Here is a 15,974-nt window from a genome sequence, read left to right as displayed (position 1 = left end):
TCCTTGTTTACTTAGTATAAACCCTGATTTAAAGGAGTCATAACCTGTAATTTTCACTTTTCCACGAGAATCAATGTATGTTATGATTGCATAACGATTATACACTGGCCGGGAAGCCGATATTTAAAAGTGAAGCGTCTGTTTACCCCTGGGTTCGTAAACCAGCCCACGTGCACGCGCACTTAAATACGAGATTTTAATTTCTGCCCCGACTTGACGTCAAGAAGGGGCAGGATATACCATATATGGACACCGCAGACCTATGCTGCAGGAAGCCCGCCCTGCCCCTCTCCCCCTCATATTCAGTCGCGAAAGATGCAGAAACGTAGTGCGCACGTGAGTTGCTCTGTTGTTGACTGCCAGAATCAACATGGAAATGTGTTTTCTCTCCCAAGAACGGACCAAGCTGTCAGGGACCAGTGGATTAAATTCATTTTTAATGACGCGGTTGCTACAACCCTTCCCACTGGCTTAACGTTAGGTGTCTGTGCTAATCATTTTACGCCGGAATCGTTCACAAATTTGGGGCAATATCAGGCGAAGTTGGCATCGAAGCTCCTTTTGGAAAAAGGTAAGACTGTGTTTTTATTGCTCTACTGTGTGTAACAAACAGCAGCTAACTGCTAATGCGGCTATTGTATGCTAGCGGGAGCTCACCACACACCAGCTATAGGTGGAGAGAGGAGAGAGAGTGATAGAGCCAATTCAATGTAAGGGGATTATTAGGAGGCCATGATTGGTAAGGGCCAATGGGTAGAATGTGGCCAGGACACCGGGGTTACACCCCTACTCTTTACGAGAAATGCCATGGGATTTTTAATGACCACAGAGAGTCATGAACGAAAGACTCGGAAGGTAAAGTAAGTATTTATGTTCCCTGTAAATTATTTTTGACTGCATTATAATGATTTCTTAATTTAGAATATGATAAAGACTGCGTAGGTGGATGTGTTCGGGGAATTTGGCTGTTAAAAGTATAACATTTAAAGCCCCTTAAATGAACGGAATGACTCGAAAAAGATTCGTTCATTTTAATGAACGAGATCGAACAAGCGAAGCGAGTCAGTAAAATGACCCGAACTTCCCATCACTCACAGGGTGCCATCAAGTGACGGTCTGTTCCTGGTGTCAGTCTTGTTTAGGCCAATAACTGAAAAGGTTCGCTCAGCATCCGCATTTGACTGTGGCAGGCTCAACACAATCTGGGCAACCTTTCATAATTTGGGGAATTTTAAAATGCCACTTGCCCGATTTGACAAAACATAATTTGCAGGATGCAGAAAAGCAGGATGAGTAGGTCTCTGAGAAACGGGTTAAAAAATCTCATGTTGAAAATGTTGTAGTAGATGACATCATTATTATTTTCTCCTTAGACTCTTAAAGATTAGCAAGCTTTATGTGAACTTGTGCTTCTGCGAAGTTGCTGGATATTGGTAGGACCTGGAACACGCTGTCATATACGCCGATCCAGAGCATCCCAAACACATTCATTCATGCTGACTGCAGGAATGTCCACCAGAGCTGTTGCCCGTGAATTGAATGTTCATTTCTCTACCATAAGCCATGGCCATTCAAAGGCATTTCAGAAAATTTGGCAGTACATCCAACCGGCCTCACAACCGCAGACCATGTGTAACCACACCAGCCCAGGACCTCCACATCCAGCATTTAGACCTCCAAGATTGTCTGAGACCAGCCACCCGGACAGCTGCTGCAACAATAGGTTTGCATAATCAAAGAATTTCTGCATAAACTGTCAGAAACCGTCTCAGGGAAGCTCATCTGCATGCTTGTCGTCCTCATCGGGATCTCGACCTGACTGTATTTCGTCGTCGTAACCAACTTGAGTGGGCAAATGCTCACATTCAATGGCGTCTAGCATTTTGGAGAGGTGTTCCCTTCACGGATGAATCCCTGTTTTCACTGTACAGGGCAGATGGCAGACAGTTGCTGCGTTCCAAACCGCATACTTCCCTACTATTTAGTATGGGAAAAAGAGTAGGCGAGCAAAAAAGTATGTACGAATCCAAAAGAGTAGGCGAGAATTACCTGGGTGATGTACGAATTATCGCGAGATTCGGACTTAAGTGCGTTCGAATATGCCTACTTTCCTACTATATAGTAGGCGAAAACAGTACGTGAAGGAAGCAGTACGTTCGAAACATAAGTATTCATAAAAGAGTAGGCGAGAAGTTCCCGGATGGCTTACTGCTTCCGGCCAGATTTTTGAGTGCTCATCTGATGGATACTCTTCTATCCCAGGAGGCCACGCGAGAGGATACGTCATTATCAAACATCGTAGAGATCAGCGACGCGGGCGCTTTCAAATGTGAGTAAACACGTTCCTTCTGTTAAAATCGCATATGTTGAACTACTGTAGAGTAAACTGTTGAATTGTTGAAGGTGTAAAGACGTTACACAGTATAGTAGGCTATAGTTGTGATTTTGCTGTACGTTTTATTATAACGTTAGAAGGGAGCTCCAGTAAAGACACGTAAGTTACGTCTCTAAAGTGGATTTACATAAACAAGCCATACATCAAAGACGCTTATTTTAAATGTCTATTTACATCTGACAGGAAAATCTTGAAATATCACAACATGAAATAGACATCTGAGTGATAAATGTGTGCTATTATGTAGAACAAATCTATAAAGTAACTAACGTTAAACATAAGTTATCTATTTTATTTGTCCATTAGTAGTTGATAAATTGAGGAACATTTATGTTGGATAAAAAGTAAAAACAACCTCAACATGTAAATGTAGTGTTGAGCTCATAAATCACAGTAATGTGAATCTTGTCTGGATGTTACAGGGAATGTGTGTTTATCCGGTGAAGAGTGGCTCATGAAGGCTTTGAGTGAGTATACTACAGAAATGAATAACAACTATTTAAATCTTAAGTTATAGTTTATTTTAATTATTGTAGTTTCAAACAGAGCTATTGCAGCACTTTTCTGATTCTTGATTTCTGTGCATTTGCTGCACAGCTTTTGTGGTGGAGCAGGACCTGCAAGGGAAGATGATGGCAGCATTTGTGGAAAAAAAGCGTTTTTGTCTTCTAAATAATACTGAAATCAAATGACATTGTGCGGTTAAAATGACTGCTTTTGTGTTATGTTTGTGCATTTTGTAGGATCTGAAATGTCAACAGGCTGGTGTGAACACTGAGGATGAGGAGCCCAGAGCTGAATCCTGGAGATGGTGCCATGGACGAGTCCCTCCATCACTCCACCTGCCCTTATGAGACCCTCCATCACTCCACCGGCCCTTATGAGACCCTCCATCACTCCACCTGCCCTTATGAGTCCCTCCATCACTCCACCTGCCCTTATGAGACCCTCCATCACTCCACCTGCCCTTATTGCCTCAGATTGTGAAGCACAACACATCACGCAACAACCTCCGGCATGAAGGCACAGCTCACCTCTGGCGGTCAGCTGATTCATCAGAATAAAGCCGCAGAATGGGAACCGCTGTGTTGAGATGGCAGAAGGATGTGGGGTTCAGCGCCTGTAGCCTACTGTACATACATGATTGTAGTTTGAATAAAGCTTTGTTTCATGTGTTGACTTATGCATTTGTTTATTGTGTGATGGTGACTTTCATTCATTCTTTTACTAATTTATTAATATTTCTCAATGTTGTCAGTAAATAAAATATAATTATTTAATTAATGTTTTATTTAATTGTTTGAAAGAAAATGTAGATATGTTCATTATATACACATCTAGTGTGTATTCAATCATGCATAGCTATGTCATGACATACATTACAATTTGTTTGTTTTATTGAATTATATCATTTTCAGTAAAAAGTCATATAATTAAGTATTGGTCAGCATTTATCGTTTTTATTATTGTATGTTTTGGGGTGGGATAGCAATGCAATTCATTCTGAGGTAATATACATTTTTAGTATATGATACTTAAATTTTTAGAGTACAAAATCAACAGTTTTCCTCCAAAGGCGAATCTTCGCACAGCTGACCTTTGTGCAGATATTACAAACGCTGAGGAAACCCGTTCTATGTAGGGCTGTCGAGTTACTGATGTTATGAGATCTGTAAAAAATCTCATTATGTATGCAAACCCATAATATATATATATATATATATATATATATATATATATATATATATATATATATATATATATATATATATATATATATATATAATGGGTTTGCATACATAATATGAGATTTGTTACACAGGAAAAAAGAACCTACAAGGTTTAATATTTTAATATATATTTTCTTAAATAATTCATCATAATACATTTTAAAAAAACATTTTTTGTTATTTATAGGCTAGGCCTGAGGGATGAAACAACAGTTAAATTCAACAAGAAAAAGAGGAAAACATAAAGCAGTTAGCCACTTTTGCTTGTGGATGAAAATGTTTGGATATAAAAAATTAACAACATATTTAGAGATGACTATTTTGGGATTTCGTAATAGAAATAAATAGGATAAAACGGTGGTTCACATTAGTAGGGTTAAATAAAAGAAATCAACCCTAAATGTATGCACAAAATAAATGGGCAGCAGTTTTTTTTAAAAGACCACAAAATGAGCAAGTTTAATCAATATCAAGATATTTACAGATAGATGAATTAAACGTGTCCGTTCGAATCTTTTAAGTTGTTGCGCGTGTGATAACGCGTCGTAGGTCACATGATAACGTCAACATGGCAGATGTCCGGCTCGCATTCATACTCAACGAGATTTGGCTATAAAGTACCTACTCTTTTAGCGCTCATTAAGTAAGTACTTATTGAAATTAAGTACCTACTCATTGAGTATGCGGTTTGGAATGCAGCCAGTGTGTATGGCGTCGTGTGGGTGAGCGGTTTGCTGATGTCAACATTGTGGATCGAGTGGCTCATGGTGGTGGTGGGGTCATGATGACGGATGATGTTACCTAATGGGAGCATGTAGATGATGAAGAGAAGAGGCCCAAGAACAGAACCCTGGGGAACACCGTGTGGGACAGAGGCAGTTGTGGAATTAGCCTGGCGGATAGAGATGTAATGCTGGCGACCAGACAGGTAGGAGGTGAACCAGGATAGGGCAGTTCCAGAAATACCGTTGTGAGATGAGAATACTGTGAGAGATTGTGTCGAATGCAGAGGAAATTTCTAGAAGAATTAGAATACTGGTGGAGCCGGAGTCAGTGGCCATAAGGAGATCATTGACAACCCTAAGAAGTGCTGTCTCAGTGCTGTGGAGGGTGCGAAAACCGGATTGAAAACATTCAAAGCGGTTGTTATATGACAAATGTGTTTGAAGCTGAGCAGTGACCACTTTCTCAAGCAGTTTCGAAAGAAATGGTAGATTTGAGATTGGTCTGTAGTTGGCCATGTCAGAGGGGTCGAGGCCAGGTTTCTTTAGGACAGGAGTGACAGAAGCAGTTTTTAATGCCAGAGGAACAGCACCAGTACTTAGTAGTTGGGAGATGAGAAGTAGTTGGGAGATGAGAAGTGAAATCGGCAGTGAAATTACAGTTGCACATTTTTTAAGTAAAGTAGTAGGAGCAGGATCAAGATGACAGGAAGATGCATTTGCTTTGTTGATTAGCTCAGTGATATAAGCAGGGGTTGGGGTGGCAAAATCAGTGAGAGTACCAGGTGTAAAAGCAGTGGGTTAGTCGTGTGTGGAGACAGGGGAGATCATGGATGGGAAATTATTATGAATGCTATCAATTTTATTTTGAAAGAAATGCAGGAATGACTCACAGAGGTCTGCTGAGTTACTTATGACAGGTGCTGGAGGGTTGGTGAGTTTATTGACTACAAAAAAAAAAGCTTTAGGTTGAGAGGATGCATTATTAATAATAGTAGAGTAGTAGCTAGAGCGTGCAGTGTTTATAGCAGATTTGTACAACTGGATATGGTCAGTGAAAGCAGTAAGGTGAACAGTCAAACCAGTTTTCTTGCAATAGATGTCGTGCTCTGTGCGGGATCTCGCAAGATCACCCGGTGTTGCTGAAAAAGTTTTTTTAATCCACTCGTGTGATTATCTCAGAAATTTAGGCCACCGCACAAGATTTGTGTCAACACAGAAAACATTTCATCACTGAATAGGTTTTTTCGTTTATTGAAATTGTGGTTTATGTCAGCTGAATGTGCGGAACTCTTTTCAGAGTAGATAAGGCAATGTTTTTAGCACAATTCACACCCCGTGGTAATTCAGGAGAAAAAAATTCTCTGAATGCTCCACGTGAAACTTCGGTCTTCCGACCTTTTACTATCATGTCAATTGATTTAGATTAATGTGCGAGAGGGAGAGAGAGCAAGACAGCGCTCGTGTTGTTTGAAGATGGTGAGAGTGCCCGGGGTGCTCTTTCTGCTTGTTCTTATATGCGCACTGTCAAGTGCAGCAGTTATTCTATTCTGTGTGTGTGTGTGTGTGTGTGTGTGTGTGTGTGTGTGTGTGTGTGTGTGTGAGGGAGAGAGTTGGATGTTCTATAGTCTCATGCCTTCATTTGTGTGTGTGTTTGTTCTGAATTAAAATATCGCTCGGCTGTTGTCTCCGATATATTGTCATTTTCTGCTCGTCCGGCACCTTGTTTCTGCAGCAACTTTCAGCACGTTTCCTATAACAATGTCTGAAGTTTGTGAGGGTTAACATTTAGATTTTTAACATAATTTGAGGCCTTATTCACACAGAGATGAGTTTAGCTGTATCAATGTAGCTCAAAAAAGGATTTGTAAAATTCACATCATGTGATTTTTGGCCGTTTTTATCTGATATGTGTAGTTATTGTTTGTTTTCCTGTGGTTTAATTCATGGGACCATTTCAGTTCATACAATGAATAATCAGTTTAAATAATTATTACATATTCATATGTTGTCAAATACACACAAAAAATTATGTTTTCCATTAATAAATATGTTTAGTAAATTCAGGCCACATCCACACGACGCCAGAGCTTTCCCTATCCAATCTTTTTTTCCCTCGTTCTAAAAAAAAAATCCATAAACACAGCGTCGTCTGAAGAAATATCTGCGTACACACGAAACCACTGAAATCAACTCAAAACGATGTAGTATTGACTCACCAGTATGTGGCGCTGTGATTCTGCCACAGAGATACACTAAACACGGAGAACACTTGGAGCATGCGCATAAACCTTGCTCGCTGTATACACTAATATTAGGCACAGTAGCTTCTTATTTTTATTTTATTTTATTTTTACCCAAGAGCTTTATTGAACAGTATAAACAATGGCCTGGTACAAAATATGAAATGTCTTGATCAGACAACAGACAAGCATCATATCATAAGAAATAAAATATGAAAACATTCAAGTAAATAATAAATAAAGAAATAAAAGAGGCTTCTGCAGCACGAACACAAGCATGTAGTCTGCAGTTGTTGTTGCTGTTACGTGACGTAGCGTGTGTCTGACTAGGGTTGACACGTGGGCTGATGACATCATCGTTTCACGAAATAAACGGATTGGTTGGCTTTGGCTGTACACACGAAAATGCAAGGGTGTCGTTTTCAGATTTATCCACCAGTGTTGCCAACTTAGCAACTATTTTTAGCGACTTTTCAGACCCCTTCAGCGTCAATTTTTCAAAAAAGCGACTAGCGACAAATCTAGCGACTTTCTGGACAAACCTCAGTAACCTTCAAATGTTGGCAGTAATGTCCTGCGAGCGCGAGCTCTTGCTTTCTCCCTGCCGTCACTCTCTCTAGCTGCGTTTACCCTGTTCAGTGAATGGCTGAGAGGAGCAGCATTGTTTGTTTAAAACAATTTAAAATACTATTTGACCTGTGGAAATGAATAAATCAACACTATTCTAAAAACTTTATTTGAGAAGTATTTTATACAATACAATAGTTTTTATGTATATTTTAATATTTATTCTAAAACATAGCAAGGATATTGGATGATTTTTAGCAGTGTAATGTGAATGGCACAAATGGCATTTATATTCCGTATCTAATATTTTCCAATGTCTTGTACCTTTGATGGGTTTAAACATGGTATCATATGGATGGGAATATGAATGGAAATGATACAGATAGTGAAACTAGGCACTGTAAGCTCCATGTATGGTTATTTCGGGGAGGGGACGGGGATTGAGATGCATGTACACACAATCTTCCGCTGACTGGGATTTTTGAGCAGGTTCTGGCATGCATGGTTTTATAAATCTGAAAACTTTTGTGCGTACGCAGACTTTTAGTATGAAATCTACAGAAAGTTTTATAAATGAGGCCTCAGCTCAATGAATATCTGTCTCATCTCCTGCTTGTGTGTGATAGTATGGTTTTAGATGTTTAACTCTCAGGGTTACCTGGCTGCAAGTGCAGAATGTACAATCCTTGAGGTTCATATGGTAATATAACAAATCAAACTTAATGTATAATGTCAAAGCCTTCTTGCATGGTAAACAGGGCTTGACATTAACTTTTTTGCTCTTTTTTTTTTTTTTTTGGAGTGGTTTCCAGAAGTTACAAGCCACTCAGTGTTTTCACAGGCTACAATTTTACCAAAACCATGGGGAAAAACTGCCATATAGTTAATTTTAATTCTATCCCATAATTTGACTACAGTAAACCACAAATTATTATAGCAAAATAAAGTAAACTGTGACATTCTTCATCCAAAAATTCTTCATACAGTGACTACCAAATTATTCAGACACTTTGACCTGACCATGTTTTGCTTTAGTGTTTTTTCTTTAATTGCTAATGTGACCTTTTTACACACAGACTGAACAAAATTAAGCATCTCTTAGTAATTGGTTGATCTAAATTGGTATTATGTAATTGTGTAATTTAATTTAACAGATGACAGCTAATCAACCTAATTCATTTGTGTGACAGTCTAACTGAAGGATGAACAAAACCAGTGAAATATCAACTGATTTGATAACTCTGAGTTCTTGTAATTTCTTATTACCATTTTCTAAACTATAGCGAATAAACTGATAATGTGAGAAATGTTGAAGGTGTCTGAATAAATTTCTGGAGCAAATGAAATGAGTGAGGAGAGGAGAGGCGGGTTTGTGTGTAACTCGCTGTCGCTATTTTTGACCAATACATTGCACTTAGTTTATTATTTCAGATGACTTTTTAAAAGACTACAATTGAAAAATGTATATATAAAATTCAGTCCACCGAAGCGGCTAGTAGGAGTGACTGTATCACGCCACTGCTGAAACACACACGCATTTGGCGGGTGTTAAAATCAAGACATAAATGATCAGTAACAGTAAGTGGTCTATTCAATTCTTCTATTAAATGCAAGTAAAATTGTGACTAGAAAAGTTGTTAACATACCTTGTAATTATAACAGTCATATCTATCATAGCAGTAAGGGATATATCTTATAGACAACTCCAATGAAAGGATAATAATGGAAATGCCTGCAGTTATAGCACTTAAGATGTTCATTCCAAGTGAACCTTTCACCTATAGGCAGAAAAACAATAACAAAAAACGAGTTAATTAGTTATAAAGCACTTTACCCAGAGTGTTAAAGCAGATCATGAAACAATATATATGGAGCACTATAAAAATAAATAATAAAGTTGCAATTATCGGGCCCAAGTACAAATGACTCATGAAGACAATCCAATTATACAACGGCAATATCTCTCTTCAAATATAATAAAAGTCTTATAATTTCAAATATAATACAGGTGTCTGTGTGTGGAACTATTCTTCTTCTTTAATAGAATTCATGTCTGGCAACTTGACATGTTTTCTGTATCATGTAAAACTAAAGGTAATTTGGAGATCACCGATTTCTTTGCAAACTTATGCATAGTCAATCAAATTAACCATTTACAGAACATCCGGAAAGTATCCATAGCGCTTCACTTTTTCCACATTTTGTTATGTTATGTTATGTTATAGGCTTAATCCAAAATGGATCTGAGCCTCGACACAATCCTGTCTCATAGACGTACAGACACTTCATGGCTTGGTTTGTGCTCTGACATGCACCGTTAACTGTGGGACCTTATATAGGCAGGTGTGTGCCTTTCCAAATCATGTCCAATCATGTACATGCGATTTTTTTGTTTGTTTTTGTTATTTTTAATAAATTTGCAAAGATTTCAAGCTAACTTCTTTCACGTTGTCATTATGTTGTCTTACTATATTACTAGTAGAATTTTGAGGAAAATAATGAATTTAATCCATTTTGGAATAAGGCTGTAACATAACAAAATGTGGAAAAAGTGTTGAGTGTTTGTTGTTTGTTGGTGTTTTCATATCATCCTCATATATATATATATATATTGAATTTGAATTGAATTTGCTCAAAAATACAGTAATATTGTGAAATATTATTACAATTTAAAATGATAGTTTTCTATTTGAATATACTTTAAAATGTTATTATTTCTGTGATGCAAAGCTGAATTTTCATCAGCATTACACAGTCTTCAGTGTCACATGATCCTTCAGAAATCATTACTACCGTTCAAAAGTTTTGGGTTCAGTAATATTTTCTTTTCTTTTCTTTCTTTCTTTTTTTTTTTTTTTTTTGAAATTAATACTTTTACTTTCATCCAGTTTTGGACAGTTTGTTTAGTCTTACATTAAATAAAGTTCGATGCTTGGACCCCTGAAAATAACAATGATGTGCGCATACCAAACACAAACTGGAGGAGGCTTTGCCATGGAGTTTATTTTCTGCAGCAATGCAGAGTGATCCTGAGATAATGTACTGAGAGGAGAGAGAAAGGAATCTTCTGTTAGAATATTTAGCTTGTGTTAGAAAAGACAGAACTGTACTTAAGTTGTATATTGTTTGCTTACGATGAGAGATCCCCAATAAGGAATACCATTGAAGACAAAGATGGAATATGCATGGACTGTAGCCACGATTCCCAACAGGAGAATCAGCAGACCGATCATTATCTGGACAGTCTGAGGAAGACCAGAAAACAGGCACTTATTGCAGGGGAATAGTGACTCACAGTTATTAGCTGAGCAGGGTTGCCAGATCTGCACAACAGTTTGTTAATGTTTGTACTACTGCTTTTTTGGATTTTTTTTCCGTACCTTTCCTCCTTCACACGTATAAAAATAAATTTTATTGAAAGATTTCTCACCCCAAGTGCTTTTGGTTGGCCTTTCAGGAAAGCCTGAAGTCCTTGAGGAGCTGAAGCTGTCTGTGGCACATAAACAGTCGCTGGAGCCGTTTGTCCTGGGGCCTGAAACTGGATGATCAGCGTCGACGAGTTTGTGGGAATGACGGTACTAGACATTCTTCTTTCTGAATCTGAAATTGACCTGTACAAAATAAAGACATGTAAAAACATGCGAAGAATAAGAATGAGAAACCTCAGTTTGTTTTCATGGCAAGAGTTCAAAAGATAATACCAATTCAATTTTATGAGGAAAAAAAGGTCTGAAAATGTTTTAAATATACAGAAAAAAATGATGGATTCTCGATTTGGTATGCAGTGTTGAGCTATAATGCACATATATGTTTTTTATTGCTTTACTTTATTGAATACAAATCAAATACTGCCAAACCGCCCATATTACTTCTGGATAGGATGACTACTTCATACATTTTATGAAAATTATGGAAATATATAGTTCAGATGAGATCATTCAAATATGGAAATGGAGGCTGGCTGTGATCTAGTGAAAAAGTGTGGTACTGAGCCAAACAAACTTACTGAAAGCTATTTGAGATATCAACCTAAAATTTGGATCACAACTTGTTCAGATTTGCGGCTTTGATTTTCTTGCTATTTTAGAGTAAAACTTATTTTGTAAAACAAAAGTCTTACGGGGTTGGAACAACATGAGCGTGAGTAATTACTGGCAGAAGTTTCATTTTTGGGTGAAGTAACCCTTTAACAAAAGTGCCCTACTGCCGTTATAAATCCATACATTACTAAATAAAGTAATAATCTACTCATTAATAACATTTTTGACATAATGCAAAGATAATAATTTGTATGCATTCTTCAATTTACTTGGTTGTTTTTGGATTGTAAAAAACAACAAATTTAGCACCATACTGTATCATTTGTGTTAATTATGGGCATATAAGCCGGATTCATTACCTTAAGTATGCTGTTAAAAACGAAGAGAGGGAGCTGGATCTTCCAGACAATAGAAAACACAAGGCTCAAAAAACACGACTAGAAAACGGAAAACAAGGAGCACTTGAGAAAAATTAGGGTGGGGAAAAAGGACAGGAAATCATGAAAAATACAAAATGCAAGACACTAAACAGAGGACCTAACACTAGTGCATCACAGACTCAAACTCATCATAAGGTATCCCTGAGAGTTAAACATCTAAAACCATACTATCACACACAAGCAGGAGATGAGACAGATATTCACTGAGCTGGGGCCTCATTTATAAAGCTTTCTGTAGATTTCACACTAAAAGTCTGCGTTTTCAGATTTATAAAACCATGCATGCCAGAACCTGCGCAGAAATCCCAGTCAGTGGAAGATTGTGTGTACATGCATCTCAATCCCCGTCCCCTCCCCGAAATAACCATACATGGAGCTTACAGTGCCTAGTTTCACTATCTGTATCATTTCCATTCATATTCCCATCCATATGATACCATGTTTAAACCCATCAAAGGTACAAGACATTGGAAAATATTAGATACGGAATATAAATGCCATTTGTGCCATTCACATTACACTGCTAAAAATCATCCAATATCCTTGCTATGTTTTAGAATAAATATTAAAATATACATAAAAACTATTGTATTGTATAAAATACTTCTCAAATAAAGTTTTTAGAATAGTGTTGATTTATTCATTTCCACAGGTCAAATAGTATTTTAATTGTTTTAAACAAACAATGCTGCTCCTCTCAGCCATTCACTGAACAGAGTAAACGCAGCTAGAGAGAGTGATGGCAGGGAGAAAGCAAGAGCTCGCGCTCGCAGGACATTACTGCCAACATTTGGAGGTTACTGAGGTTTGTCCAGAAAGTCGCTAGATTTGTCGCTAGTTGCTTTTTTGAAAAATTGACGCTAAAGGGGTCTGAAAAGTCGCTAAAAATAGCGAAAAAGTGGCTAAGTTGGCAGCACTGGTGGATAAATCTGAAAACGACACCCTTGCGTTTTCGTGTGTACAGCCAAAGCCAACCAATCCGTTTATTTCGTGAAACGGTGATGTCATCAGCCCACGTGTCAACCCTAGTCAGACACACGTTACGTCACGTAACAGCAACAACAACTGCGGACTACATGCTTGTGTTCGTGTTGCAGAAGCCTCTTTTATTTCTTTATTTATTATTTACTTGAATGTTTTCGTATTTTATTTCTTAGTTCATTGTCTGTCAGAGGGGCACGAGTGTTGTACGCCGGCTTCCTCCCATCTGTGTACGCCAACAATGTGTTGAAGCAGGGATTTCCACCGACGCACACATTCCTTGAGGAGATCTTCATTGAAGATTAACCTGATTGTTTTTGTGCAGTGTTTGGTCTTATAGCACCACTGCCCAATGATGACAGAAATTAGTTCTTACCTCACCATCTCCGTGACTGGAGCTACAAGACCAGTATAAGTGATTACTTATAGACTTCAGCCAGGTCAGTAACTCTTTGTTTTCCCTCTTATTTGCTTTAGTGACTAGCTTCTTCTTGACACCTAAATGAAAGAACAAAGAGGAATATATTACAATCAGCATTTTAACAACTGCACACAAGGGAGAAACCATGGGGTGAAATTTATTGTTCTTTTTGTAGGCAAAACACTTACTCTTGTTGACGTGCCATGCATCAAACTCATGCCGAATGTCGTTGTAGGTCTCCCTCATAATTTTACGGATAGATGGAGCTCTATCAGTAGTGACAACACCGACATCCACACCCATGGTCAGGAGATGGTCGAGGCCTCTTTGGAATCCCATCACCTTCATGGCTACTGAGTTGGAAGCCTCAGTAACCTATGGAATAAAATTTTCAGATATGACTAAACCAGAAATTCTTTGAAGCAATCAACTACACACACCTATTTTGTTGATAATTTAATTTAGTAAATGATTTATGCTTGCTGGTTTACCTGAACTAATTCGAAGTGGACGATCTTCTTTGTGGCATTATTCATGAAAGAGTAAGTCGAATACTTCGCACTAAAACCTATAATACAAAAGGCATGATAGCCATAACCCCTTGTGTCCTTGCAGGCAGGTCCAGCGTATTTTTAATTGGCTTCCATTTTTGGTCAACTTCCTCTCTTCCATGGGCATTCCACAATTGCAGCAAGTTTGAAACATTTGCATTATGCTTGATTCATCCACTATCCACTTTCTCTCTGACCATCCATTCTTTGAGCCATGGATGGATGTAGAGGCCGAGCCTGAGCTTGACGGGCTGGATGGGGAGGTGTCACTTGGTTGCTTGAAGCTGTTGTCCTCAGGGTCATCCTTACAGTCGTCTAATTGCCATTCTCCAAAACTTGAACTCATTTCATGAAGAAATTAGTACAATTTGAGTACGTTCTTCTTCCTATGGAACGACAGGTATAAAGTTTTTTGAGTTATGACGAAAAAGTAAGGTTCCACTTCATACGGCAAACAGTGCCAACAATGTGTATATTTAGGAAGGAGAGAAGTAAACGTTTTATGAACATTCTATTATATGCATTCATTATTACATTTATTATATCTATTTACCTGATTGAATGTGTGTCTAAGATTGTGTTGTATGTAATTGGTGATACATGTTTTGAAAGGTAACAAATGAAAAGAGACATTGTAAAAGAAGGTTTTATTAGTAGGCTACATGTTGCTTATGTCACCGAGGAACTTTGGGAGCGGAACGAGTTACCCTGGGGGGAAACGAGTTCCCCTGGGGGGAGACTTCCGGTGCGACACCAGGCCGGTTCCGGCGGCCTGTCATGGCCGACTGTGTTGACAAGCGGCAGCAGCAGCGGCTAATCAAGCGGCCATTGTGTCTCCAACGGGGGATTTAAAAGCGGCGTTTTGAGGGGCACGAGACGCAGATCGGGAACAGAGCGGTTGTGATCGGCAGTGGGCAGCAGGCGAGAGAGAGAGGCCGAGGCCGAAGCTGAAGCAAGGAAAGGAAAGGCAGAGGAGGCAAGCAGAGCGGTCGCGATCAAAGTTGGAGTTATGAGAGCAAGAGAGGCAAAAGCGGTGGGACAGCAGCAGAAGTAAAGACGGTTGATATTGTGAGAGAAACGAGTGGGCTCCGAATTTCAGATCATTTGTCAAACCTGGGGCCTGTACCATGAAGCCGGTTTAGGTGGCTAGCCAGCTATGTTTCAGTTTAGTTTCCGCCAACCCTGGGTTTTAGGTACTATGAAAGTAGCTTGGATTTAATCGGAGTTCGTTGCCATGGTATCTTACGCTGCACGGCTAACCTGCTCCGGGGCAGGTTATGTTCTGGATTCAAGATCTCAGACTGAAGTTTGACCAATCAGCTGAGAGCAAAGAAACATATAGGTGACGTAACTTATTCCCAGTGTCTGTTACAATGACTTCACCTTTTCCTCCAAATCCTGTGGACATCTCAGCGCAAATTGTTTGATGAGCACTTCGTAGAGAAAGAGTTTTTAGCCAGACAAAATCCTCTTGCCTTTCCTGATAGTTACTTGTATGAACGATACAGATTTTCCGCGGAAGGAATGTCTTATCTTTGCGAACTTCTTGAGCCGCACATAAAGAATTTAACACGTCGAATTCATGCACTTACTGTACCGCAAATATTGCGTTGCGTTTTTTTTGCAAGTGGTACATACTTGCACGGTGGGTGACGCACAGAAGCTATAGGGGAAAACACGGTTTGTCGAACCATTCGTAAGGTGGTCCTCGCTCTGCAGGAGTACATGAATAGTTTCATTAATAGTGTTCCCCTTACTGGCCATGTCCATAAAAGAGGGCTTTTATAAAATTGCCGGTAAGATATATTGATAGGGTGACATCACATGAACACATAAAAAAAAAAAAAAAAAGAAGCAAATTTCACAAATGTACTATACAATATA

The 15,974-nt window shown here is 38.7% G+C and overlaps 1 protein-coding gene and 1 long non-coding RNA gene across 11 annotated transcripts in view; one reads left to right on the top strand and one right to left on the bottom strand.

Moving 5' to 3' along the window:
- Nucleotides 1–12,194, bottom strand: part of LOC309496088 (membrane-spanning 4-domains subfamily A member 12-like) — a 77,428-nt gene extending 65,234 nt beyond the window's left edge. For 2 of the 9 annotated variants that reach the window (XR_014204957.1, XM_082166046.1), the window contains exons 1-4: nt 11,088–11,304; nt 10,792–10,902; nt 10,625–10,699; nt 9,304–9,435 (exon numbers count right to left, since the gene is read on the bottom strand). Coding sequence is in view for 5 of the 9 variants with exons in the window: in XM_082166046.1 (XP_082022172.1) it covers nt 9,304–9,435; nt 10,625–10,699; nt 10,792–10,902; nt 11,088–11,297 (528 nt within the window). In the remaining 4 variants the exon portion in view is untranslated. Of the gene's footprint in view, nt 1–9,303; nt 9,436–10,624; nt 10,700–10,791; nt 10,903–11,087; nt 11,910–12,056 lie in introns of those variants that run through there. The other 7 variants (XM_082166056.1, XM_082166057.1, XM_082166053.1 and 4 more) reach the window with 6 other exon arrangements.
- Nucleotides 2,084–3,574, top strand: LOC309498043. Of its 2 annotated transcripts, XR_014205827.1 has the most exons (3): nt 2,084–2,329; nt 2,818–2,862; nt 3,139–3,574. It is a non-coding gene; the product is annotated as an uncharacterized lncRNA (long non-coding RNA). The 2 variants fall into 2 exon arrangements; XR_014205828.1 differs by having other exon boundaries at nt 2,818–3,574.
- Nucleotides 12,195–15,974: the final 3,780 nt, after the last annotated feature.

The sequence above is a fragment of the Leuciscus leuciscus genome (genome assembly GCF_965113295.1).
Source record: "Leuciscus leuciscus genome assembly, chromosome: 4".
NCBI classification, from domain to species: Eukaryota; Metazoa; Chordata; class Actinopteri; order Cypriniformes; family Leuciscidae; genus Leuciscus; species Leuciscus leuciscus.
This window is presented reverse-complemented; position numbering and strand designations above follow the sequence as displayed.